The sequence below is a fragment of the Amphiura filiformis genome, chromosome 3 (assembly GCF_039555335.1).
Source record: "Amphiura filiformis chromosome 3, Afil_fr2py, whole genome shotgun sequence".
Taxonomy (NCBI): Eukaryota; Metazoa; Echinodermata; class Ophiuroidea; order Amphilepidida; family Amphiuridae; genus Amphiura; species Amphiura filiformis.
The window spans coordinates 37,116,315-37,142,835 of NC_092630.1; the positions used below are offsets into that span (position 1 = coordinate 37,116,315).

General features: G+C 36.4%; 1 protein-coding gene across 1 annotated transcript in view; it reads left to right on the plus strand.

The window, feature by feature from the left end:
• Positions 1-6,616: 6,616 nt before the first annotated feature.
• LOC140147241 (plexin-B-like) overlaps positions 6,617-26,521 on the plus strand; it is a 32,848-nt gene continuing 12,943 nt past the window's right edge. The window contains exons 1-17 of the mRNA XM_072169021.1: positions 6,617-7,797; positions 11,220-11,435; positions 14,193-14,324; positions 14,903-15,015; positions 15,625-15,754; positions 16,325-16,496; positions 16,660-16,756; positions 17,078-17,198; positions 17,627-17,854; positions 18,482-18,637; positions 18,997-19,101; positions 19,412-19,514; positions 20,942-21,147; positions 23,596-23,747; positions 24,129-24,246; positions 24,462-24,598; positions 26,125-26,295. Coding sequence (XP_072025122.1) covers positions 6,709-7,797; positions 11,220-11,435; positions 14,193-14,324; positions 14,903-15,015; positions 15,625-15,754; positions 16,325-16,496; positions 16,660-16,756; positions 17,078-17,198; positions 17,627-17,854; positions 18,482-18,637; positions 18,997-19,101; positions 19,412-19,514; positions 20,942-21,147; positions 23,596-23,747; positions 24,129-24,246; positions 24,462-24,598; positions 26,125-26,295 — 3,446 coding nt within the window. The 5' untranslated portion in view covers positions 6,617-6,708. The remainder of the gene's footprint in view (positions 7,798-11,219; positions 11,436-14,192; positions 14,325-14,902; positions 15,016-15,624; positions 15,755-16,324; positions 16,497-16,659; positions 16,757-17,077; positions 17,199-17,626; positions 17,855-18,481; positions 18,638-18,996; positions 19,102-19,411; positions 19,515-20,941; positions 21,148-23,595; positions 23,748-24,128; positions 24,247-24,461; positions 24,599-26,124; positions 26,296-26,521) is intronic.

Below are 26,521 nucleotides of genomic sequence, written 5' to 3' on the forward strand. Positions count from 1 at the left end.
CGGACGACTTATCCAATCGATAACGACTCTATTGACATGTACGAACGGGGCCCCACTGACCAAGTTTTGGGATATTTTTCACTGGTTTGCAGCTGTTTGCTGTCATTTACTCATCAAGGCGGAGTACCGTTATTATAAGGACTATGCCAATTATTTAAAGATTGACATGTAGAGAATAAGCCATAATTGATTGGCAGAAAGTACTAAATTTGTACCTATGACGGTTTTATGACGCCAATCTTCAAAATACAATAAAAAAATGGCTGCCCGGTGAAGTAAAATGTGCATTGGAATAACACGGCGAGTTTGGATAGATGATAGGATTTCTTTTAATAAAATGTATGTTCCCCGTTATTAAAGCTTGTACCGGGTTGAAGATTCAGATATTTGGAAAAGAATAAGTAATTGAAACAGAGAGAAAGTACTAAAATCATAGCTTTTATACTTTTTGATATATGATACTAACTAGTTCATCCCCAATAGCCACGATACAGCGCTACCAGTAGGGTTCAATTGCCTATTGTGAGTGTCCCTGTGTTGTGTGCATACATGTAGTTAACAATAACTGCATGATGTTGGACACAAATCGCGTGCATAACGGCCACAAGGTGTCAAAATAGGCTGATTTGGACCACATGCTGCAGAAATATCATGAGCCTTTTCTACGCTCTTTACGCTCAGTTTGTGAGAGCAGGACACATATGTATATTTTAATCAACAAACATAATTAATCTATTCAACGGAATTATGCTTACCACAATATTCAGCTCGATCTAATAATATGTCGAGTGACTCTTTATTCCAATATATGCGGTTGGTTAATGGTGTTGGGTCATCAACATACCACAGTTTGTTGACTATGTCCAACTCAGTACATAAATGAGCTACCACTCCTTGACATAAACATCTCTCATGAAAGGGCAGTGACCACCTTAAAATGCCACCTTGGGCTGGGTCTGGTCGTTGCTTCAGCACGCACACATGGCAATTAACTAGATATAATGCTAAAGAAATAACAATAACAATAATTATAATAACAAACATAACGAGACCTAAGGTGATTTTGCATTGATTGAAACATTCTGGAAGCAAGTTTGTCCAACAGTATGCTTCGACTTTATTTATAAATACGCATTAATAAGCACGTGATAACCTCCGATCTGCCATAACAGCTTGTAGACAGGAAGTTTGGAAGTGACCTTTGACACAGCGGGTGGTCTTCCAGTATATTTGCATACAGAGGTGGTAAACGTCACCAGGTTGTGCAGCAAAATTTTCTATTTTGCTCAACTTTGTCATATTATTGTAAACGATAAATATTTTTCCCGTCGGTAAATACTTTCAAAATGTTGTTTGTGAATTCACTATATATAACTAAGGAGTTCCTATCCTTTTCTGTATAGTGGTCAATGGCATGAGTGTATTTATAAATACAGTCGAAGGTAGCCGTCTAAGATGGTAATATATTTGACTGAATTTGTTTTTCTGATCAAAGGGATTTCCCCAGATGTGGTCATCACACACACACACACACACACACTTGCATGATTACTTGAAATATGCATAGTGAATACTTGTCACACACGTTTCTTTCTTTTTTAAATTAATTTTTACCATCACATCATTTCCCAACATTCCTAGAGATAGACGGGGCTTCTTGAATGGTGCATTTCTTGGCATGCATAATATAATCATATTTTATATAATTATATCAATGCAAACGTATATTAATATGATATGATATATCAATGCTTCAAATCAATTATTTAAATCTAATTTAACAATCATGGTGATTAGCTTTTGCTTTTTTTTTGGTCCACTGCACTTTCGGCCTTTAGTATTTATTATGCCCATTTCATCGTGATGCAGTTCATTTCAATATTATTTTGATTTCTCAACTAGAAAGCCACCTTTCATCAAATATTTCGAATAATTTAACTTATTTTATACATGTTGATCGAAATGGGATATTCCTTTTGAAATCCACTCTCTTGTGGAAGATTTAGCTTAAGTCTTCCACAGAGGGACTAAGGGTTTCAAATACGAATGCACACGATGGAGAGGAAAGAAAATTACTGTTGCTATGTTGTTAGTTTTGAAGATTTTTCTTTCCATAAGAAGTCAAATATTTTTCATCATTTTTATAAGAACGCAGAGGAAAGAAAATTACTGTTGTAATGTTGTTAGTTTTGAAGATTTTTCTTTCCATAAGAAGTCAAATATTTTTCATCATTTTTATAAGAACGCATGTAGCACAATCCCAGCAAACACAAAACATTTTACTGAAAACGTTTCAATGTCGGCTCATATAAAATGCGTAAAACGTTTTAATAACATTCACAAAACATTTTTGAAAACTTAATGCAAAATATTCTGAGATAACATGAATAATGTTTTTAAGTGTTTACAAAATATTTTGCTAAAATGTTTGCAAGAAAATATTTTGCAATAACATTTTGACATTCTAAAAATGTTATTGTAGTGTTTCTTCATATAAAACGTTTTAAAATGTTTTCATGACCTTTATATAAACCGACATTTAAATATTATTAAAACGTTTTGACCAAAACCAAAATCCGTTTATAACACGTCACAATAACGTTTTTAAACATTTTTATGTTGGCTGGGATGTTGTAAGCATCATAGTTTAGGATTCGTTTTGCTTCAAGTTGGATTGCTAAAACCCCCTTTTTTAAATTTCAAATGTGTTATCAGCGCAATGAAAGCATTAAAAGAATAAACATCAATACAAAAATGCAATGTTGATCATAAGGTGATACGGTGGAAATGGTCAAGACACATTAAACATAATATTACACTCACCCGATAAAGCCACTAGTAAGGTGACCCAATTATATAATATCATCTCTGATCCTTCATAAATGTTATCTGCTTTTTGATACCAAGAAAAATTATGAAAATGATTTTTGTTGCAGCTTTAGAGTGAAGTTATCAGCTTACCACACCGTGCTGGCTCTTGTGTTTTATTTTCTAAGCCTATCAGTCTGCATATTTCGCACAATTAAGCTAGACACGGATACATTGCGCATGCGTATGATGTAGTATGTAGGTACAATGCCCTACTACATGTTTTCTGTTAAATTTGAATTTTAATATTCTTTCACAAATAATCACGGTATCGGTATTCTGTCAATTTTAAGCCGAAATATTAAATGGCCTCATGAGGTGAATGAAACAAAGACCACTTACTCTTTTGAGCGTTTAATAGCGAGGTGCAATGGGGATTTATTATTGTATTACGACATATAAACTCGCTATGTTTTCCTAAGAACGTTACAAAACGAATTGGGCAGATTTCAATTTGGTGTTAGTTGGAACATATGTTTACATTTAATACAGACTTATACAAACAAATCAGGTTTGTAGTGTATAATACTAGTATATACACACTCAACACCAATTTGTTTCTTTTTCTCCTTGTTAGGCCTATATTGTTCTCCCATCCTTCTAGTTTAAAAGGGCATTTCGTGATCCACAGCTTCATACCCCACTTTTCTTCAAAAACAGTTGAGATTTTTATACCACTGGAAACCTTTTGCTACATTATGTTTATTTGCCAAAGATATCTTGTAGATTAATTTGCATAGCAAAAATATCGTTAAATTTGAATTACGTTCTGGTGTACCAGTACGAAATTACAACAGTGACGTGACCTATGTGTAATGAACATAATCATGCATAATTCGCAAACATACTCCTTTAAGGACCCGAAAGCTTTATCATGTTTATATTCAGGCGTTTGGCCAATCCATGGTGTTATCAACAAAGCAAACCTATATCGTCGCCAGTACCATATCAAAGCGGTGCTTTTATGTATGTTCAAGTTTTTGTTTTGAAGTCAAATCCGTATTTTGAGGGGGGCCTTGGGGGGGGGTGGCTAGCCCAGAGGTAAAAGCAGGGGGCGGCAAAAAGAAGGGGCGGCGGAAGATGATGGGCCGGCAAGAAGAAAAAAGGGCGGAAGAGAAGGGGCGACAAGAAGAAATATTAATGAAAAAAGGGCGAACAAAAATTATGGAAAACTAATGTAACTATAACTATAAATGTAACTCCAACAGGAGCCAACAGGCCCGCCAACAGAACCACAACTCGAGGCGGTGGGTGTAATTGGGGGTGTAACACCTCTAAATCTGTAAAGAAAGAAAATATTGTTGAGGAAAATATTTTGCTTCTCCCATAATGCTCGTATATGGACAAACCTAATTTTTTTGACTTGCAATCTATTTTTCTGTAATTTTTGCACCACATAATTTTAGCAATATGTAAATGATGCTATGAAATAGACTTTCAAGTCAAAACTATGACAAATTAACCTTATAAACTTAACAAATGGTTACGGCATTTTAGACCATACTGGCGATCAGTTTTAACGTTTTTCAAGTGCCGATGTACGTTACGTAAGTATCATTTGAAACACGTATTACGTCGACGTATTACTGTTCTTTGATTTTATTCAGAAATCAAGCCAGTTAGAGCATCTGAAGTTGTGTAATATTCCATCTTTCAATTCTCTGCTCATGATGATACGCCTCCATCTGGACATAAACTCTCAATAATTCGCAGTGGAAGAGGAAAGATGGGGAGGTCAATGCCGAATATATAAGTGTTATTGCCCTGAAAGCCCAAGTAAAACAATCAGTTGCTTCGGGCAATTCCCACTTGGTCCAATCCCATTTGGTCCAATCCCACTTAGTCCAATCCCATTTGGTCCAAATCCCACTTTGTCCAGACCCAGTTAGTCCAATCTCACTTAGTCCATGTCCCACTTAGGCCATGTCCCACTTAGTCCATGTCCCGCTTAGCCATGTCCCACTTAGGGTCATTCCCACTACGGCCATGTCCCACTAGGGCCATGTCCCACTTAGGCCATGTCCCACTAGGTCCATGTCCCACTAGGGCCATGTCCCACTTAGGCCATGTCCCACTAGGGCCATGTCCCACTTGGGCCATGTCCCACTAGGGTCATGTCCCACTAGGTCCATGTCCCACTAGGGCCATATCCCACTTGGGCCATGTCCCACTAGGGCCATGTCCCACTTGGGCCATGTCCCACTTGGTCCATATCCCACTATGTCCCACTATGGTTATAATATAATTTGTGTTTGGTCATTGTTAGTACTTGTTTTAGTTTTCATAGTAGGGCCTATAGTTATAACGGGGGGGGGGGGGATATTTTAATCCGTCTGTAGAGGCTCATTAAAAAATCACCAAAATATTTTCTCGCAGAACATGAGTTTACACTATATTTACTATTGGGTTGACATACATTTTTCATGGCCAAAAGGGGGCCCTGAAAATAATTTTAGGTCCCCTAAGTTAACAAGTGTTTGTGAACGGAAAGATAGTCAATGTGTCTTAAGTTCTTCTGTTCTTTGGTATAGGATCACAGTCAGATTGGATAAATTTGAACTGAGAGTGGGTCCCATGACTATGCATTTTTTTGAAAAAAGGTGTTGTATTCAAGAACGAGACTTAAAAGATTTCATTTGGTGGTTTGTTAAAAAATGTTATTAACCTGGAGTTTTCATAGGCTTTGCATGCTATACATAATGTTTCAGTATATATAGCTGTGACAACTATTATTATTCTAGTGAGATATTAGGGTGGGACGGGTTAGTTAGCCTCTAATTTGTTTATAATGTCAAAAGCATTGTTCACATAGATTGTTTTGAGGGTATAAGTTTTAAGAAATAGTCATAACATGTGGAGATTTTGGATGTAGGTCCATTATGACTAATAATTAGTATATAATAGGATGTGCATGGAAGAGTAAGTTATCTGGAGGTGGTTTATGGACTTCTGGTAAAAAGCATGTGTAGTTTGTTCTAATATCAGAGTTATATGGGTCAAGAAAGGCCCCATCTTCGTTGATATATTTGGAGTTGTACATATCTACGAGTATGTTATGTGTACATGTTGAGCTTTATCATGCATTTTTTGATGACTATATCGTGGATGTTATAGAGTTTATTGTAAAGAGCAATTCTTTCTTTTGTTGCAAGATTTGGTTGTGGTCATGTGAATCTTAGATGACAAATTTCATTTTTGGTTTATGTTGGCAAACAGTCCCTTCTTCTCCTTCAGTCTCCAATACAATTTGGCAGACCGTAATATTTGAATTCAGCATAACCGAATTAGCCAACATAATTTGGTTGCCAACTTGTACGCGAACTTACCGCTTGATGCTTAAATAAGCACATTATTTCCAAAATAGAACCAGTCTATATTGATATTTTATGTTTACGAGATAGGTACTCCTGTGTTTATTTCACATGTGTCGTAAACTTATTGTTATTGATTTAGTGTTGTAATTCTCATGAATACTTCCGTCTCACACAACTTCCGTGTTTAGACTATTCCAATCTTTACATAGGTAAAATAATAAGTATTCTTAACAATAATGACACGAATGATAAGCGGTATTGTCTTTTAATTAAAGGCTAACAAAAGATATGAATTGTTACATGAAACTGTCCTCGTTATTTTAGTAAGATAATACCTTGGTGCACATTACACAACGCATCATTGGTTGAAGAAGATACTGAAAATAAGGTGTTACCCAGAGAAAATGTAGAGGCACAGGTGTTGGAATAAATATTTTTACAGCTTTTCGATACCATACATGGCGAGATTATATGTTGTGTTTTGCAAAATAGAGTGAACGCATAATATACGCTTCAATGTGACAAGATGTTACCGCTCAACTTAATCCCACTTTCAATTCTTCTATTTGTGACTTTCCAAACCACCGTCAGTCTCGATGCCGGACTATCAGCATATGAACTCGCTTCCTACTCGGTACCACCTGATTGTCCCCTGTGTGATCCGAAATTCAACCATTTCGTCATCCATAAGACAACAGGGGATGTGTATCTAGGTGCTTCTAATAAGTTAGTACATTTAAATCCTTCTTATCAGGAAATTAAAAACGTGCCAACGTTCATCGAATGTACGGATGATATAGATAGAGAAGACTGTGTTAATCATAACAAACTTCTCATTATTCACTATGGTACTGACAATGAAAAACTCATCACATGTGGGAATTATAATGTTGGAAAATGTCAGACCCGAGATCCAAGCAATATTGAGGTCTCCATGCTCATTGATCAACAAGTGGCAGCACCAGGCAATCTTAGCACAGTATACACCATTGCACCTGCACCTGACAGGACTAGCAATGGGGTTGGAGAGATGCTCTATGTCGGAGCTACGGATCCAATTCAATATATCACATTTTTTAGTCGTCGAAGACTTTCCGAGGAGTCTATACTGAGTACACCAAGAGATAATACATTAACACTTTCTTCCAAATATTTCCAAGTTGATTTTAAGGACGTGTTTGATTTTAATGGATTCACATACTTCGTTACAAATCAACATTTTGATAGAGGTAGCCCGGGTATCACGTACACAAATGTTTTGTCCAAAATTAACCGCGTATGCCATGACAGTGAAAACCTTGACTCTAGGACAGAGGTTGTAATTGAATGCACAAATAACGGTGAAAATTACAACCTGATTCAAGCTGTTCATCTCACAACAGTTGGTTCAGATCTTGCTGGCTCTTTAGGTCTCCGTACAAACGAACAGGTACTCATCGGATTATTTGCTAAAAGTGTAGACCCAACGGATTTCATGGCAGATAATCGGTCCGCATTGTGCATCTTTAGACTAAACGACATTGAATTCAAGTTCCTGAGTGCGATTGCCGCGTGTTTGGAGAGTGGGGATGGCGCAAATGGTGCATTTTACATTTCTGGCCTCCGTTGCTCAACCGTAAGTAGTAATTTATCATCACTGGCAAACGACAGAATCAAGAATCAGGAGAGCTTACCTTTGTGGTCAGAAATGTGGAACCGTAAGTGATAATTTATCACTGTAAAACGATTATACAGAATTAAGCAACCAATTTTTGTCAATATCGAGGTCACATTTAAACACAAATAAAGAAATACAAAAACAAACAAAAGAACGGACGAATAAACAAAGAAACGGAAGAAAAAGGAAAAAATTCTAAAACAAATTTGTTCGATTCATATTAATTAATCCTAGTAAGAAGAAGAACAAAAACATAACAAGAATAATACCAATATTTTTACACCACTTGACTTATTCGATTCAATCGGCCTGAATTGTTAAAAAGTGGTTGAAAAGACCAAAGATGGGTCATTTTGCCGAAAAGTGGGGGAACACGAGATTGACGCCCATGGTATAATATAACGCGATTCAATATACAGCAGAGCAACCTCTTTTCCCATAATAATGATGCCGTGACTTCCACATCATTAAAAACAACAAATAGGCATGATGTGCAACTTTCCGAGTATCCGGTTGCCGGATAATTTAGCTCAAAGCGCGCATCTTAAGAGTTTCTAAACAAAAATACTAAGTAGGCTATCTGAGCCGTTTCTACAAGATTAACTTTTCACAATGAGATTTGAGGGTACTCATTTATGTTAAAGAGGTCCATTTGGTTAGTATAAAAGTATATCACCTCAAAAATAAGCGCAGCACAAACATGTTATTTAATGTTTCTACATGAATGATCTTTGAATTCGGACAATGCATTATGGTGTAAGACCCGTGGCTAAGTGTCGGTGAACTTGGCATACTAGGGGTGTCGGATTCGAATCCCACCCAGAGCAAGCAACATATTTTGTTTTCTCTCTTTATTCTTTCCTTCATTCCCTTCACAAGGCGCCAAAAAGCCCTCTGGGCGTTAGGGTTAATTCAAGTATCACAGTTTAATGGAAATTTTTCTTCACTTCGTTAAGGGGTCGGTCACACACCTTTGCACAGTATTTTGTGGGGCCTCAGAGCACATTAGACGCATCAAATTGCATTCTGAATACGAGGAATATCCTTCTGGTATCAAATACCCGAAAATTCGCGATAGAATAAAATCGTTTATGGCAAATCATTAAAAAACTATATTTTACTAGAAAAGTTAGAAAAGAGCCTGGTTTTGCTTCCAAGTTATGAATTTATATGTTTTACAAACAAAAATATATGTTTCCAAAGTCACCATGAATGATTGTAGCATTTAGCTCTAGCAAGGTCCAGGAATACGCCAAATCCGAAGAAAAAAAAATCCGCCCGCCCGCACGTCCTCTTTCAAAGCTGTGGAGGACAAACAAACAATTATTTTTTTGGCCTAATAGGCCTCTGCACGTGTGCCGTATAGAGGCCCTGCATCATTTTATCGATTGGCTCCAAACAAAGGATTTGAACCGGTGTCCTTCACCGTAGTTATGGCGGAGAGAAGTCCATTCAATCAAATGTTGTCATCAACCTATATTTGATCGTAGTGCAGGGTTATGTGTGTGAGACGAACTGTCACGGTAGATTGCAATCATGCTTTTGTTGAGAGGGCGCAACACTAAATCACTCCGCATTTTATGTAACAACGAAATTCGGCTAATATAGTCCATAGTGAATATGAGATTGTAGCGACCATATCTACCGACATGTTCACTTTAAATCACTCAATATTGGCTCATATGAATTCGACAAGTGTCTTTAATGATAACATGCAGAAAAAACTGGACAATTGATCTCAAAAGCAATTCTCTGTGGCGGATTAAGAGAAACCCCGATTTTGAAATGTGAGTGGTGAGTTTAGTATATTTTTAGCTATTTTTTTGCACCGCAAAATAGCGAAAAAAAGTCAATGGTCATCGATATATGCCGACAAAAGTTTTGGAATCTAGAGAAACAGAGCTTTAATTTGATACCAAATTTATTTTGCCAAGTATTGCAGGGACGTATATATGGGACGCTGAATTAGTGATGCGCGCCCTTGAATGCATTTGAGTAGTCCGCCATATTTACGGGATGATACGTCACATGCAAGGCCTCTATTGAAATATGTGTTGAAAATAGGCCTATTGATCCGATGAGATGCACCTGCACGATTAACACTGCGCCCGTCGGTACTCCGCGAACCGCGCGCACGCGATACGCACCGCAAGCACGCGTTAGCGAGCCACTCGCACGCGATAGCGCGCGGACAGAGAGACGGACGGACGGACGGACACGCCATGATTAGTATTATGATATATTTTAGATACATAACAGTCCTCGGAGCAAACTTTATAAATCTAATGAAATGTAATTTCATATATTGAATCAAAATGAAACAATTGTGTACTTTTGGTAGAAAGCGAGAATAAGAATTTTGCTGCAAATAAAAGCTTCATAAACGGGACCATAAAAACCATGGTTGAGACACACACAAAAAATATTTATCAAAATGTTGGCGTTTCTTTTACTTTGAAATATTTTAGGTATTATAATTTGCTGATGATTAGAGAATAAACGATAGGAATTTTTATTTTGCCTATCCTCTACCGTGTGATAGACGACAGGCAGGTCCAATATTTTGAGTAGTGGATGCCGGCGTAGCCGGTATCCACTACGATAAAAAATATTGACCTGCCTGTCGTCTATCATAGGAGAGGATAGGCAAAATAAAAATTCCTATCGTTTATTCTCATTCTTAGTCAGTTAAATATTATTTTAATAACTGTAAACAATTTTTTTTAAAGCAAAAAATAAGTTACCGTCATAAAAACTCCCTCATTATAAAATGAACGAAACTTGTTTACAACTTTCACGTATTCTGTTGCGCGTACTGCTAGCGCGTCGCGTATTCCGCACTAGTCTACGCATACAGCGCGATACATACGCGCACCTCTACAAGCGTGTAAAGCATTATCAAGACGCATGATGACGTGGGGTCGTCTACGGCCTGATAAACGGCACCCGAAATCTTGCGAGTGTCCAATCAAAAATGTGTCTACGAACTAGACCACTCCCACTGACTAAGAATCAAACATAGACGGCTGTGAATTATGCCCTTCCTTAATTGATCAATTTACCTTTAAGCACGGAACAAACTATATTTGTTTCACCTTGCATTAGACATTAGGCATTAGACAGTTTTTGCCTTTAATCAAAAATGCAATGCTGCGACATTTGCATCATGACTCAAAAACCACAAAGATTTTTCTATATTAAATTTCAATCACTAAACAATTGAGTATCACTTCTTTTGATTGTTTAAAAAGTTTGAAAATTCAAATAATTCGACTGAATATTCAGTCAAAAACGATATTTGATTGAATATTCAATTAGGAAATTTATGAGGGTACACGAAGTCATGTAATAATCTGTGTTCGTATTTCACCTTTCGTTAGGGATTAGATCCAAACATGTTCGACACGACGCACTTTGCTGATCAGCAAAAATGCAATGCTCTGAACTACGCCCATGCTCGAGGGAAACTGACTGAACCAATCCAATCAACTGCAATCATAGAATGGCCATCAACTCTTGTGTCATCAATCATTACTACCATTGAAGAGGAACATACCATTGCTTTCATTGGTACCTCAACAGGACAACTTATGAAGGTAAAATTTCTTAAATAACGATGGCTTAGAACCATGAACCATGGCCACTATATTCAGGACTGGTGGAACCGCGGTGGCAGGGGTGGCGCGCACAACCCAAAAACGCCACGAATTCTCTAAATTCAGTAAACTTCCGATGTCAGCCGTGTAATTGAATGTGATTATTTTGAAATTTTAAAACGTTTAAGCTATCACAAACAAGTAGGCCTATGTTAATAAATAACATAAATACAAGCTAAAACCGTTGGGGTTCAATAATGAACCCACAAAACTAACCGAGTGTATGGAAAATACCATACGGCTGATCGGTTTTGCCGGCTCTCTCCGACCATCATGCCACTCGCCGCCTGGTCGTGAGCACGCACAAACGCTGCTGTGTGTGAAAGTTAATATGCATAATAACCAGTGCGATTATACATTCCCCGGTTTGAAGAGCTCTAATTTCTTTGTTTTAACACACAAAATTATGACACCTTCAAATCATCATACCAAATCAGCGAACTTGCACGTCACAAAAACAGAAGTAGATCAAAGTTTAACGTGGCTGTGTACTCTAGACATTGTTTCTTTCGCGTAATTGAGCTTTTTTGAAATGTATTTACTTTGTTATGTTTTTTTTTATAAATACATGGAAAGAAAATCCAGATTTGTTAACTCGAACTGCTCTATTTTATGGATTTTATTTCACTATTTCACTCGTTTCCGCAATTTAAAAGGAAAGAAAATCTTCGTTGTACCATCCCCAGACAAACAAGTACCATCGGGGTACACGCGCGCAACAACGCATCGCGTTTTGTAGTCGCGCAATTTGTTAACGCACAGATACGCTACGCACACGCAGCGCTTATCTGCATGCGCGGCGCATCTTATGGAAGCACCACGGAAGCACTGATTTCACAAAAACCTAGCGGTCAAATGCCTCCGTTTTAGCTGATAAAATGTGAATTTTTTTCTCAAGTTCTTTCCCCGATTTAAACATCAAGATATGAATAGATTTCGCCCAAACTTCATGCCGCATTCTCCTGTGAGCTTCGATCAAAGTGCAAAATGTGACCACTTTAAACTTCAACGGCCTTTATTTCAATGTTCATTTTCTCGGTAAAATGACGATTTAGGTACTCGATAACTCAATAAATACAGCATATATAGGTAAGCAATTATGCTCATCATAAAAAGCATGATCGACTTAAGGGCTGGGGTATGAACGTTTGGACAGTATTTATTGTGGGACATTAGAGCACATCAGACATATCGAATTGCATTCTGAATACGAAGAATGTCATTCTGATATCAAATAATTTTGATTTTTGAAATTCGCAATTTAATACACATTTTATGGCAAATCATTAAAAATTGATATTTTTGATATTTAACAGTACTTGAAGTAAACTTTATAAATCTGATGATTTATACTTAAAGTGTATGTAGGTGGGATGAAAAGCCGACGATCAATTGAAAATTTTGACCTTTCGTATTGAAGATATGGATTTTTTCCCAAAACACCAATAAAATTTAGGTCTTTTTGGGAAAAAAATCCATATCTTCAATATGACAGGTCAAAATTTTCAATTGACCGTCGGCTTTTCCTCCCTGCTACATAGACTTTAAGAATATGTCATTAGATTTATATAATTTACTTCGAGGATTGTTATATATCAAAAATTTGAAAAATATCCAATTTTTATAATTTGTCATAAAATTTGTATTATATTGTGATTTTCAAAAAATGAAAATTATTTGATATCAGAAAGACATGCTTCGTATTCAGAATGCAATTCGATAGGTGCTCTCATGTCCCACAAAAAATACTGTCGAAACGCAATAAACGCTCCTTTTAGATCCCTTAAGAAACGGTTTTCTCGCTTTTTTTATATTTTGGTATATTTCCGATTTTAGCCTGGGCATCATTTTAATGCCTTATATGGTCAATATCTCAAAAAATAAGGCCAATATCAAAAAACTATAAAAAAAAAAAGTTTTTGGAATGATGCCTCAAGACTAAGAAAAAACAAAAACAAAAATTTTTGGAAAGAGTGTTTTTTGTTATGATGTACCGAACAAAAATTAACTTTTTTGTGATTTTCATCATACTTATTGTTTTTACACCAAATCTGTATTTATATTGAGATTCATTGATGTCGTGCCTTTATAAAAATGTATACTTTTATATGTCTTGCGTGAATAATTGCAAAGTTATGGCACTTTTACTACATGCATGTCTGAGAGTACATAGCCTCCTTAATTGGATGGAAAAATAACGTGTTTTTCGAACTAGCAAATTTCAGTACAGCGGCAACATTAAATTCCATTTTTTGGCAGTAATTCATATAACACAACCAGAATTACCTTCGCGTCGCGTGAAGCCTCGCTTGTAAAAATCCTTCTTAGTAGGGGGCACATCTCCCCTGAGACACCCCTTACAGTCACACAAGTGACACGCTGAAATTCACTTTTGCCACCCCTATAATTTATATGTGGTACTTAGATTTAGACGACCATTTTAGTATAAACTTGGGAAATAATGTTTTTGCGGGAATTTTTGTTTTTTGTTTGTTTTTGTGGGGTTTAAAACGATCAAAATAATGTTTAAACAATAAATATCTTATTTTGTACATAGCCAGATAGGGGTGTGTGGTGTGTGTGGTGTGTGGGGTGTCTGTACGTGCATTTTTAAATGCAAATGCACCCCACACACACTACACACACATCGTTATGAAAAAACACATAATATTTGCATCCTTTACATTTTCTAAATAGTATCGTATTAGAGGCGGCGGAACCAGCAGGGTGTACGAGACAGTTAGTTTAGGTAGCCCTGTACTGAGGGATGATCATCTGAAAACAACAGAAGACGGTACACAACATCTGACAGTACTTACTGAAAAAAAGGTAACATATTGAACAGTTTTATGGTTAAGAAACGAAATGCTCCCTTTTCGAAGACATTAGTCAAAAACGTAGATATGGTAGATATAGACAAAAACCCAAGGCAATCTCCACAATTGGACATTTGTTTAGAGATTCGAGGTTAAATGAGCCTCATCTGACATATCAAATTTTGAGCCATGCATTCTTGCTATAACCATGCTATAACCTACTTTGTAACCCCGTTTTGATTGTGATAGGAATTGATATCAGAATATGGATTTCAAAAATCATTGCTCTCTTCAGTGCGAGAGTTCGAGCCTCGGTGAGGTTCAACAATGTTCTCGTGAAAACAAATTACGGTATATGTTGGTAGAATAGAAGACTGCACCTATATTGAGCTGCGTCCATGCATGAGAATGTTTAATAAGGTGTGGCTTGGGCCAAAGTGTCAGTGAAAATCTGTAAAGTGTGCACAGGCCTGTGAACTATAAATCCCCAAATGTATTGATTACTTTTTGCCAAAATTTCGCTGCTTATCATCCGATAGTCATACATTCTAATCAGTTTTCTTTTTTCTGATAATTTTTAACAAATAAAAGATATTCAAATTGCGCGTTGAAAACTGTGGCTACTACACAACCTGTGATGACTGCATCGGTGCTACGGAGGAAGATGGTGATCCATACTGCGGATGGTGTAGTCTTACTAGAACGTAAGTAAAAATTCGCAATTCGCACAATATAATATATTCAACTATATTTGCTCACATCGAAATTTGAATAATATGGCATCTAAATAATGTGATACTTAAATCCTAAAAAATTACTTTTGGCTGAATTGTGTTTGAAAAATTAATATCTAAATTGATAAATTGGAGAAGTCGAAGAAACTGTATTCCCATCTTTTACATGCATATAGTACTATCACAAATTTCTTTCAAGTGAGTATTTTGTGATTCTAGTATCTTCTTTTTATGTAATTTTTCAGTATAGATATCCACAAAAAAGCATTCCCAAAATTTCAGTTGATTCCGATTTTGCGTTTGCGAGCTATGCATGATTATGCGCATTAGACTGCTCCATAGGCCACTATGTTGTAACTGCGTTCTGTTAAGCCAGAACGTACACATTTGATGATATTTTTGCCAAGCGAATGAATCTGCAAGGCTTTTATTGCAAATAAATATTATGTAGCCAGAATTTTACGGTATAAAAATCCCCTTTTTCTTAAAAAAAAAAGAAGAACATTTGGAGGATGAGGCTGTAAATCACGAATAAGTGTTTCATAATATTATTCCTAAAGTTTTTTTTGTTTGTTTTAGATGTACGCGTAAAACTGACTGTCTTCTGCCAGATGTATCAACTCGTTGGTTATCATACAATGAAGCGCAGTGTTTGGAAATTAGCTCTGTTAAACCATACGACAGTCAACCATACACCGTACAACAAGATGTAAGTATACCAAAAACACCCAATACCAAACACTATATTGATTATTATATATCTTTTTTCCTCTAAATAAATCCAAGTAAGGTAAATCATCTACAGTAAAGTGCTCAACCAAGAAGGGCGCTGGAATATATTTAAAATCAACTTGGTGGTTGACTAAAACATTGCTGTTTACAACGTTTTTTCATGAAGGCCAGCCTAGTAGACCAGGACGACCTACACTCATATCAGAACATAATGCAAAGTGATGATATTCACAGACAGTTCAATTGCCATAAATCTACCGACACAAACTATTTTTTACTGCAGATTTATGCCAAGTGAACTAATAATTATAATTATTTTACTTTTAAATAAAAATATACGACCATAAAAAAAAGCTTTAGCATCATGTATTTGAATGTGTGAAATTATGTTTCAGTTTCTTTCCAATGTTTCTGTGAAACACATTTTATTTTCTTGTTTTATTAGTACATTTTATAGAATTATGCCAAGAATGAGGTTTGGGTATTCTAAATTTTAATATTTTTCCCAATACGTGAATTATGAAACACCAACTTTGGTTTCAAACAGATAACTGTGACGGTCGAGCAGCTTCCTGATCTAGCAACAAGTACAGACTACGAGTGTGTCTTTGATTATGGAGACACTCATTCCTTATCATCCATGGCAACAAAATCCGGCAACGATCTAGTTTGTATGACGCCCCCTACTAATGATTTACCAGAAATACCCGATGGAAGAGGTGAGTTATAGGCAACAAACGTTTTGCACGTAAAATCAATTTCATTATTAGTAGCTGTAAATATGATAATTATGAAAATAGGCCAATAATCATGATAATGATACCTAGAATACGTTATTTATGTTAAGAGCATTAGTTATCACTTTGTGTACCATATTTACAGATTATATCACGACGGTTTTGTCCATTCGTTCTACGGAAACTGGAGTTAAATTTGTGGACACAAATCATACATTCTTTGAATGTGCGACTCATGAGAGGTATGAATAGTTTAAAGCCAAAACGTTATTTTTATATCTTATGTAGTGGTAGTAGTAGTGGTAGAAGTAGTAGTAGTAGTAGTAGTAGTAGTAGTCATAGTAGTAGTAGTAGTAGTAGTAGTAGTAGTAGTAGTAGTAGTAGTAGTAGTAGTAGTAGTAGTAGTAAAAATCTTTAAAACCCGCATTCCGCATTCGTTTTTGAAACAATTTTTTTGTTCATCCTTATTATTATTATTATTATTATTATTATTATTATTATTATTATTATTATTATTATTATTATTATTATTATTATTATTATTATTATTTTATTATTAACAGGTGTCTAGATTGTGCAAGAAGTGTCTGGGACTGTGTGTGGTGTGTGTATGGCGATGTATGCTCTCATGACAAGAGCCTATGTCCTGATGACACTGACAATACACTCATAGCAGGCATGGAGGTAAGTCGTGTTCCAGGTATGATAACAACGACATCAATATGAAAGAATAGCTGCTTGCATCAAGAGGAGTTCACAAATGACATGAAATGTAATGCTACTTATTTTAAGAACCTTAACAATGATAGTGACGATGAAGTTGGTAATGAAACTCTCTATAATATTGACATAGAACTCGAGGATGTGATTGAATCCATTAGTGAAGCAAGAAATAATAAGTCGCTTGGTTTAGATTCGATTCCTAATGAACTTATTAAGAATGGTGGAGATTACCTAGCAAAATCTCTTCACGTGTTATTTAAAAGATTAGTCACATTAAAAAGCATTCTAAAAGAATGAAATAAGGGCATCATTATACCAATTTGTAAGAAAGGCGACAAGAAAGATCTCAATAACTATAGAGGTATTAGGTGTGTCAAAGATCTTTTCAGGGCAGGTTCAGGAAGGATCACAGGTGTGAGGAACACGTCTTCACACTAAAGAGTATTGCTGCGATGAGATTGGCTGAAAACAAGTCAACCTTCCTGGCCTTCCTTGATTTCCGGAAGGCGTTCGATACGGTATGGAGAGATGGTCTTCTCTCCATTGCTTGGAAATTAGGAATAAGAGGTAGTGTATGGAAACTCATTGATAGTATGTACACTGATGTTCAGGTCAAGGTAACTTTTGGGGATATTGATACAGACTTTAACATAGAAGACGGCGTGAAACAGGGCTGTGTGCTTTCCCCAATTTTATTTTGCGCCTACATAAATGAGTTTTCTAAACTGTTAAAGGATTGTAATTTAGGTGTGCGATATTGAAATAGGGTGTTTGTTTTGGGCAGATGATATTTTCTTAATGGCTAATGATGCAGATGAACTTCAAACAATCCTTGATGTCGCCTCGTCATTTTTTCGCGCACCTGGCGGCTTGGTTTTAATTATGACAAATCGAATGTTATGATCATAGGTAAAGAATCCAATAGGCAGGGAAAACCATGCTCTGGAAGTTAGGAGAAAGCACCATCTCTACTTGTGATTCATATAAATATCTTGGTGTCCACATAAACAACAATTTGTCCGATCACACGCATGTTTCGGAAGTTATTAAAAAAGGGTAATAGACACAAAAGTGTATGTTCCAATAAAAAATAAATAAAAATAAAAAACAATAATAGTGGCAATTACCACCACCACAAGAAAAACAACACTAATAATAATTGCACCTCTATCCCCGTTGACATGAAAAAAATACAAATACAATCGTATAATCAATTAATTTTTGACAACACTCTGATTTGACAGCATCACGATCCAATTCCTTCTCGCCAAGGTCCAAGAGAATGCGCGCAACTTGAAATACTTGATGAAGAAGTGCTTTTAGCGGTAGGACCAGAACGGGAAATTGACATCACAGTATCCAACTTACCAGATAACTTTCCAGATGTGAACCAAGTGCCCGTATGTTAAATACATTATAATATAAGTAATATTTACTAGGAGACGTGTTTTAATATCGGATATATAAAGGTTATAAAACGTTTTCATAAAATGTTCAAAATCGTTTAAATGTTGGCAAAACATATTCATGATATTTCCAACTGTTTTGCAATATCATTGTGTTAATAATATTATAAAAGTATAGGCATACGTTGCGTTTTTTGAAAGAAAAATATTTTGTAACTTTTCATGTGCTTTTAATTTAAAACTAAAGTGTTAGTGTTTTCATAATGGTTTAAAACCTTGCTGGGTTTCATATGAACGTTGTTAACAATGTCGTATTATATACTTACACGGTGTACGATACAACCCGCTTACAGGTGGATAGCTACCTATGTATACTGTACATTGAAGGAATAGAAGTTGAAATTCCTGCAGTAAGGGATACCGTCAACATGGACCTCGTTCGCTGTCAGGGGACGAATGTGAGTTTTGGCTTTTTACCTCGTTCTTTGCAAAATATTTAATTTGTTATAATAGATGTTAAATTAGTGTTCACAATAGCGGTGAAATTTTACGATTTATAAAATGCAACACATTGATGTAGGCCACATAGGTTTTTATTGCTTTGTGTTGTAATGATGAATGGACGTAACCAGGTTGACAGAATGTTTTTTCATTAAGTGAATCATGAAAAGAACAAAACGTAAATCGCCTATTTGTGCTACCTCTAGATGTACAAGCTATAATAAAAAGTTATGTGTCTTTTTGCATTACCCTTCAACATGTTCAAAGCACGTGTACATGGCCAACATTCAGGAATTTACAGTAACTCTGACCTTGCACTGGCATTGGGGAGGAACGCGAAGAACGATAGATGATGAGTATGGTTTTCAAGGTTAGTTTAACGACATTCCATATTCCCTTGCTTTTTTTGGGTTGGGTTGTGTGCCGGTTGGGATTTGTGTTTATTCGTTGTCATGTTTAATTGTAACACTTTGGGTTGGCAAACTGTTCATTCTTTCTTATTAAATATATTCAGTTTCCTCTTGTAGCGAGCAATCGTTCCCCATTGTGTTTATTTGTTCTTGTGCAGGATGCGTATCCCCATTACCTACTTTACTTATAATTATACTGGGGAAATGATTAAGCATCAGTAATGATCTCCTTCACTTGTGTACTTGCGTACATATTTGTTTGTGTGTATTGTTTACCATGACTGCTATAACATTAGACCCAGCTTTAACCACCGTTTATCAGTGGGAGCTAGTAGCCTAATGGATAAGGCATCCGTCTGCAGATCGGAAGGTCGTGGGTTCGATTCCCATGCCGGCATATTACCTTGCTTTTGTTTTCAAGTTGGGTTGTGTGCCGGTCGGGATTTGTGTTTATTCGTTGTCATGTTTAATTGTAACACTTTGGGTTGGCAAACTGTTCATTCTCTCTTGACATTCCACATGATGCAGTCATGTCTACAGTAGAATTCATCTCGACCTTTGCAGGACTTAACCCCATTAAAAGCTATTAAACCAAGATAACACTCATTGAAACAGCTCAACTGATTAAATCGGATCTTCTCTGGCTGTGCACATGTGACTGTTTTCATGTGCGACATCGCAATAAAGTTTGTATTATAGCTTCAGTTGGGTAACCGATTATAAAGGAAACGAAAGGAAACAATGGTATGTGTACTTTTGTTCACGAAATGAGACAATGGCGTGCTTTTTGTAAACCAGCATTCTTGAAAATGAGCAACATAATGATTATTGACTTAACACAGTTTGGAAATAATTTCTTCATATTTTTGGTGTTATCTTGCGTTTACATATCCTTCCTAAAACACAAAAGTACGACCCTCTCCAAACACCTAAATTAGCTAAAAATTTAGGACATGTTACAAAACTATATTGTCTAGAATTTTAGAAGAGTACTTTTAATATTGGCCGGTTATTTTTCACACAGCGACGTTAACTAGGCAATGTACTATTACCTATAACATTAACTAAAACACCAAAGTACGAATATTTCCAAACATCTAAATTAGCTAAAATTTAGGACATGTTAAAAAACTATATTTTCTAGAACTTTAGAAGAGTACTTTTAATATTGGCCGGTTATTTTTCACACAGCGACGTTAACTAGTCATATCCCCATACTTTTAACGTAGGGCTATTTGTAGAGGTCACGCGTCAATGGGAAAGAGCACTGTGTATTGTGTATAGGAAAACGGACAGTAACTGCAGTATGATCAGTTAGTTTTGTAGTAATTCAATCAATATCCAGATCATGCTCCAATTCGAATTATACCATTTTCCCCTTCTGTAGTTACCTTGTTCAAGTGCGAAGTTGATCGTCCTGACTGTAGCCGATGTGTTTCTGGATTAACTACCAGGCCAGAACTTCAACTTCAATGTGGATGGTGCATTGATTCCAAGCTGTGTGCAGTGGAAGATCACCCAAACTGTATTGAATCTAGATCATTGATAAGGGAATCTGGAAACGAGAACTGTCCAAGTCCTGTCATCACTTCGGTAAGCTGGCAACTGTTTCTACATTTGCATTTGCATTTTGTATACAGTAAGCATATTTACATAAAATATCCGCTTCCTTGTTATTGTTTTTTTAAAGTAAGTAAAATAAACGCAATGTATGTATTTTATACTTATATTCTTTTGTAGATGTGGCCTCCATCTGGTCCGATCGAAGGTAACACTCTAATAGATATTAACGGCACAGACCTCGGTAGAGGGTTCGATACCATCAAATCGGTCATGGTAATAGTAATGTTAATATTATACTCATCTTTCTTTTTAAATGTGGCCTCCATCTGGTCCTATCGAAGGTAACACTCTTATAGATATTAATGGCACAGACCTCGGTAGAGGGCTCAAGTCCATCAAATCGGTCATGCTAATACTAGTAATGTTAATATTATACTCATCTTTCTTTTTAGATGTGGCCTCCATCTGGTCCTATCGAAGGTAACACTCTTATAGATATTAACGGCACAGACCTCGGTAGAGGGTTCGATACCATCAAATCGGTCATGGTAATAGTATAATGTTAATATTATACTCATCTTTCTTTTAGATGTGGCCTCCATCTGGTCCGATCGAAGGTAACACTCTTATAGATATTAACGGCACAGACCTCGGTAAAGGGCTCAAGTCCATCAAATCGGTCATGGTAATAGTAATATTAATATTATACTCATCTTTCTTTTTAGATGTGGCCTCCATCTGGTCCTATCGAAGGTAACACTCTTATAGATATTAACGGCACAGACCTCGGTAGAGGGTTCGATACCATCAAATCGGTCATGGTAATAGTATAATGTTAATATTATACTCATCTTTCTTTTTAGATGTGGCCTCCATCTGGTCCTATCGAAGGTAACACTCTTATAGATATTAACGGCACAGACCTCGGTAGAGGGTTCGATACCATCAAATCGGTCATGGTAATAGTAATGTTAATATTATACTCATCTTTCTTTTTAGATGTGGCCTCCATCTGGTCCGATCGAAGGTAACACTCTAATAGATATTAACGGCACAGACCTCGGTAGAGGGTTCGATACCATCAAATCGGTCATGGTAATAGTAATGTTAATATTATACTCATCTGGTCAGGACCATCTGGTCCTATCGAAGGTAACACCCTTATAGATATTAACGGCACAGACCTCGGTAGAGGGTTCGATACCATCAAATCGGTCATGGTAATAGTAATGTTAATATTATACTCATCTTTCTTTTTAGATGTGGCCTCCATCTGGTCCGATCGAAGGTAACACTCTTATAGATATTAACGGCACAGACCTCGGTAGAGGGTTTGATACCATCAAATCGGTCATGGTAATAGTAATGTTAATATTATACTCATCTTTCTTTTAGATGTGGCCATCTGGTCCGATCGAAGGTAACACTCTTATAGATATTAACGGCACAGACCTCGGTAGAGGGTTCGATACCATCAAATCGGTCATGGTAATAGTAATGTTAATATTATACTCATCTTTCTTTTAGATGTGGCCTCCATCTGGTCCGATCGAAGGTAACACTCTTACAGATATTAACGGCACAAACCTCGGTAGAGGGTTCGATACCATCAAATCGGTCATGGTAATAGTAATGTTAATATTATACTCATCTTTCTTTTTAGATGTGGCCTCCATCTGGTCCTATCGAAGGTAACACCCTTATAGATATTAACGGCGCAGACCTCGGTAGAGGGTTCGATACCATCAAATCGGTCATGGTAATAGTAATGTTAATATTATACTCATCTTTCTTTTAGATGTGGCCTCCATCTGGTCCGATCGAAGGTAACACTCTTATAGATATTAACGGCACAGACCTCGGTAGAGGGTTTGATACCATCAAATCGGTCATGGTAATAGTAATGTTAATATTATACTCATCTTTCTTTGTAGATGTGGCCTCCATCTGGTCCGATCGAAGGTAACACCCTTATAGATATTAACGGCACAGACCTCGGTAGAGGGTTCGATACCATCAAATCGGTCATGGTAATAGTAATGTTAAAATTATACTCATCTTTCTTTTTAGATGTGGCCTCCATCTGGTCCGATCAAAGGTAACACTCTTATAGATATTAACGGCACAGACCTCGGTAGAGGGTTCGATACCATCAAATCGGTCATGGTAATAGTAATGTTAATATTATACTCATCTTTCTTTGTAGATGTGGCCTCCATCTGGTCCGATCGAAGGTAACACTCTTATAGATATTAACGGCACAGACCTCGGTAGAGGGTTCGATACCATCAAATCGGTCATGGTAATAGTATAATGTTAATATTATACTCATCTTTCTTTTAGATGTGGCCTCCATCTGGTCCGATCGAAGGTAACACTCTTATAGATATTAACGGCACAGACCTCGGTAGAGGGTTCGATACCATCAAATCGGTCATGGTAATAGTAATGTTAATATTATACTCATCTTTCTTTTAGATGTGGCCTCCATCTGGTCCGATCGAAGGTAACACTCTTGTAGATATTAACGGCACAGACCTCGGTAGAGGGTTCGATACCATCAAATCGGTCATGGTAGCAGGACGCCCGTGCGACCTTATAGACAAGGACACCTATGAAATGAGCCAGCGGTAAGCTGATGGATATGATAAAAGTAATGTTCTTTTAAACCTAAACCTAAAAACGACACATGAGCCAAGCCTTCAAATTCGAGTGTTATATCAACTAACTTCCTCCAACATTGCAGCATATCTGTAGCAGCATATTGCAACATATCTGTAGTGTTAGAAGAAGAATTTTAATTCTTAAGGTTAAAACTTAGAATTCTTAAATTTTAAGGTTAAAACCTTATTTAAAAATGACAGGAGCGAATCAACCCCACCATCATAACCGCCTCCGTTTACTAGTTTACTAACCGATCCAGTAACTTAAATAAAGGTGTCAACAGCAACAGAAACAACTGTAGTAGGATGTGTACGTTTCACCTGTATGTGTCTATCTTTCATCATTAGATTGTTATGTATTACATCTATGAGCGGGGCTGTGGTAACAGGAGATGTGTTGATCACTGTTGCTGGAATCGATAACACGGATCAAATGAATGAGCCTGGTACAAATTTTGCCTATAAGGTATTGATGAATTACTAAGGTTGTTGGACATAGGGATAGTTATTTATTTAGGATGATGATTACTTTTCGATAACACAGTTTCTCCTTCGCTAAATAAGGACATTATGTCCATCCAATGTTGACTAAATTTATTAATCAATGTATTTTGAACAAAACAACTATGCTTCGATTATTCATTTTAATATAACAGCTGGTTTGAATTCTTGCTTTCACAGGATCCAGGGATCCTTGCCTTTAGTCCATTGTTTGGTCCTGAAGCAGGTGGAACTAAATTGAAAATAAAAGGCACTTCTTTGGTAACAGGACGTTATATGCAAATACACATTGGAAACTCAGCATGTGGTTTAGAAAGGTGAGTTTAATTCAATAAATAAATTAATTGAAATATTGTATTACTCAAAGGAGATACAGGTACCACATTTATTTTCCCATGTCAAGTGAGGAACATAGTCAATGTTGTAATGATCCCCTATCTCGGGTGAAAAGTGTAATAACCCGCCCTCCCCTTCCGCACACACAGAACAAAACAAATTGCTCAAGAAGGCCAGAAAACTTATTTTACTTTTTTTTAATTTGCATAAATAACGCCGGAAATATAGTAATTATCAATCGACTTATAACTATCGTCGATATTTCATATGAATGTTGAAAGTTGATAGTTTGTAAAGTTCTTATGCCATCCTTATCGACTAAGTGTAACCTTTTGTGAACAGATCATTTGAAGGAGGATTTCGTGATCCTAGCATCCTCTTTTTATGACATTTGTGACCGTTCACGGCGAATGAGCCGTAAATTCCTCCCCGGTCAATTTTGTTTTATTTCGTGTTTAAAAATAAACATCATAAACTTAAAAATGGTATATCATTTGACTTCAAACGATATCCAGAAGCGGGGTTATGGTTTGTTAAACTTTGCTCCTTCAACAAAATTATAGCTTTATACGTTTTTACATGAGCCTCTTTTTCCACATTTCTGGCAATAAATATCAAACAGTCATAATTGGCGGTCATTTCAAATCATCCCCAAGTCAACGAGGTTTAAGAAAGTTCTCTCATTGTTAATTGTTGGTTATGCATACCTGTACAAAATACAATGCCTGGTAACCCACCACTTGAACAGGATTTAGCAAAAGCAAACAAAGACCGGAGCTATTAAAAGTTCTATAGCCATCTAAGGTAGAAGCGTATTATCCACTTCAACAATAGGATTATTGATTAGTTTTGACTATCAAAATGAGACAGATGTCGGGTCAGCTTAAGTTACTGATGAATACGACCTTTGTACACATTTTACACCGTAACTCAGAATACAATTTAGGGAATTTACGGCTTATTTGTGCTGCCGGGTCACATTTTTCAGTAGATATCCACGAAAAAAACTTATTCCCAAAATTTCAGTTGATTCCAATTTTGTGTTTGCGAGTTATGCATGATTATGTGATTACACTGCTCCATACGTCACTGTTGTAATTTCGTTCTGGTATACCAGAACGAAATTCAAATTTGAGGATATTTTTGCTAAACGAAATAATCTGCAAGAAATTTTTGGCACATAAACATTATGTAGCCAGAGGTATATCCAGTGGTATAAAAATCTCAACCTTTTTTAGAAACGTGGGGGATGAGGCTGTGGATCACGAAATGCCCTTTTAATTAATTTATGTTTTTAACATTTTAAACTATTTTAATTCAATATGATGTTAAAACCTTGAAAAGCGACATAATCTGTTGTTTTCAGGTCATACCCGAATCATTGATTTTAACGTCCCTCTTTTATTCTGCTGCTGAAGACACAAAACAAACTTTTCTTAATAATGGCGGCAAAGTATTTCAAAATATTTGTGTTCATCGATTTTACTGCATTCATGTCTCTTTTTAGTATTGCTGCTGATGACACAGAACTCACCTGTTCTACGGGATCGGCAGTCTCCGGTTACAAAGCTCAACTTAAAATGACTTATGATGGAGCAGAAAGAACGTCTGAAGATGAATATGAGTATCAAGATAATCCCGCTATTAACCGGGTTCAACCAAACGAGGCTTTTAAAGCGTAAGTTCACTTTCGTATAGATTATATCCTATATCGTTTTTATATATTCAATGAGTTGCTGTTAATAACGAAGCACTCATGTCGTTCGTAATGTGGTTGACTTACTGTACAGGGTCACGCTGATCTTATTAAATTTTGTGAGAGATGATCATAACATGGAGAGGAGATGTCTATATAACCAGATGATAACTAAGGCCTAAACCTATGACCTAAAATCTAAGACCTA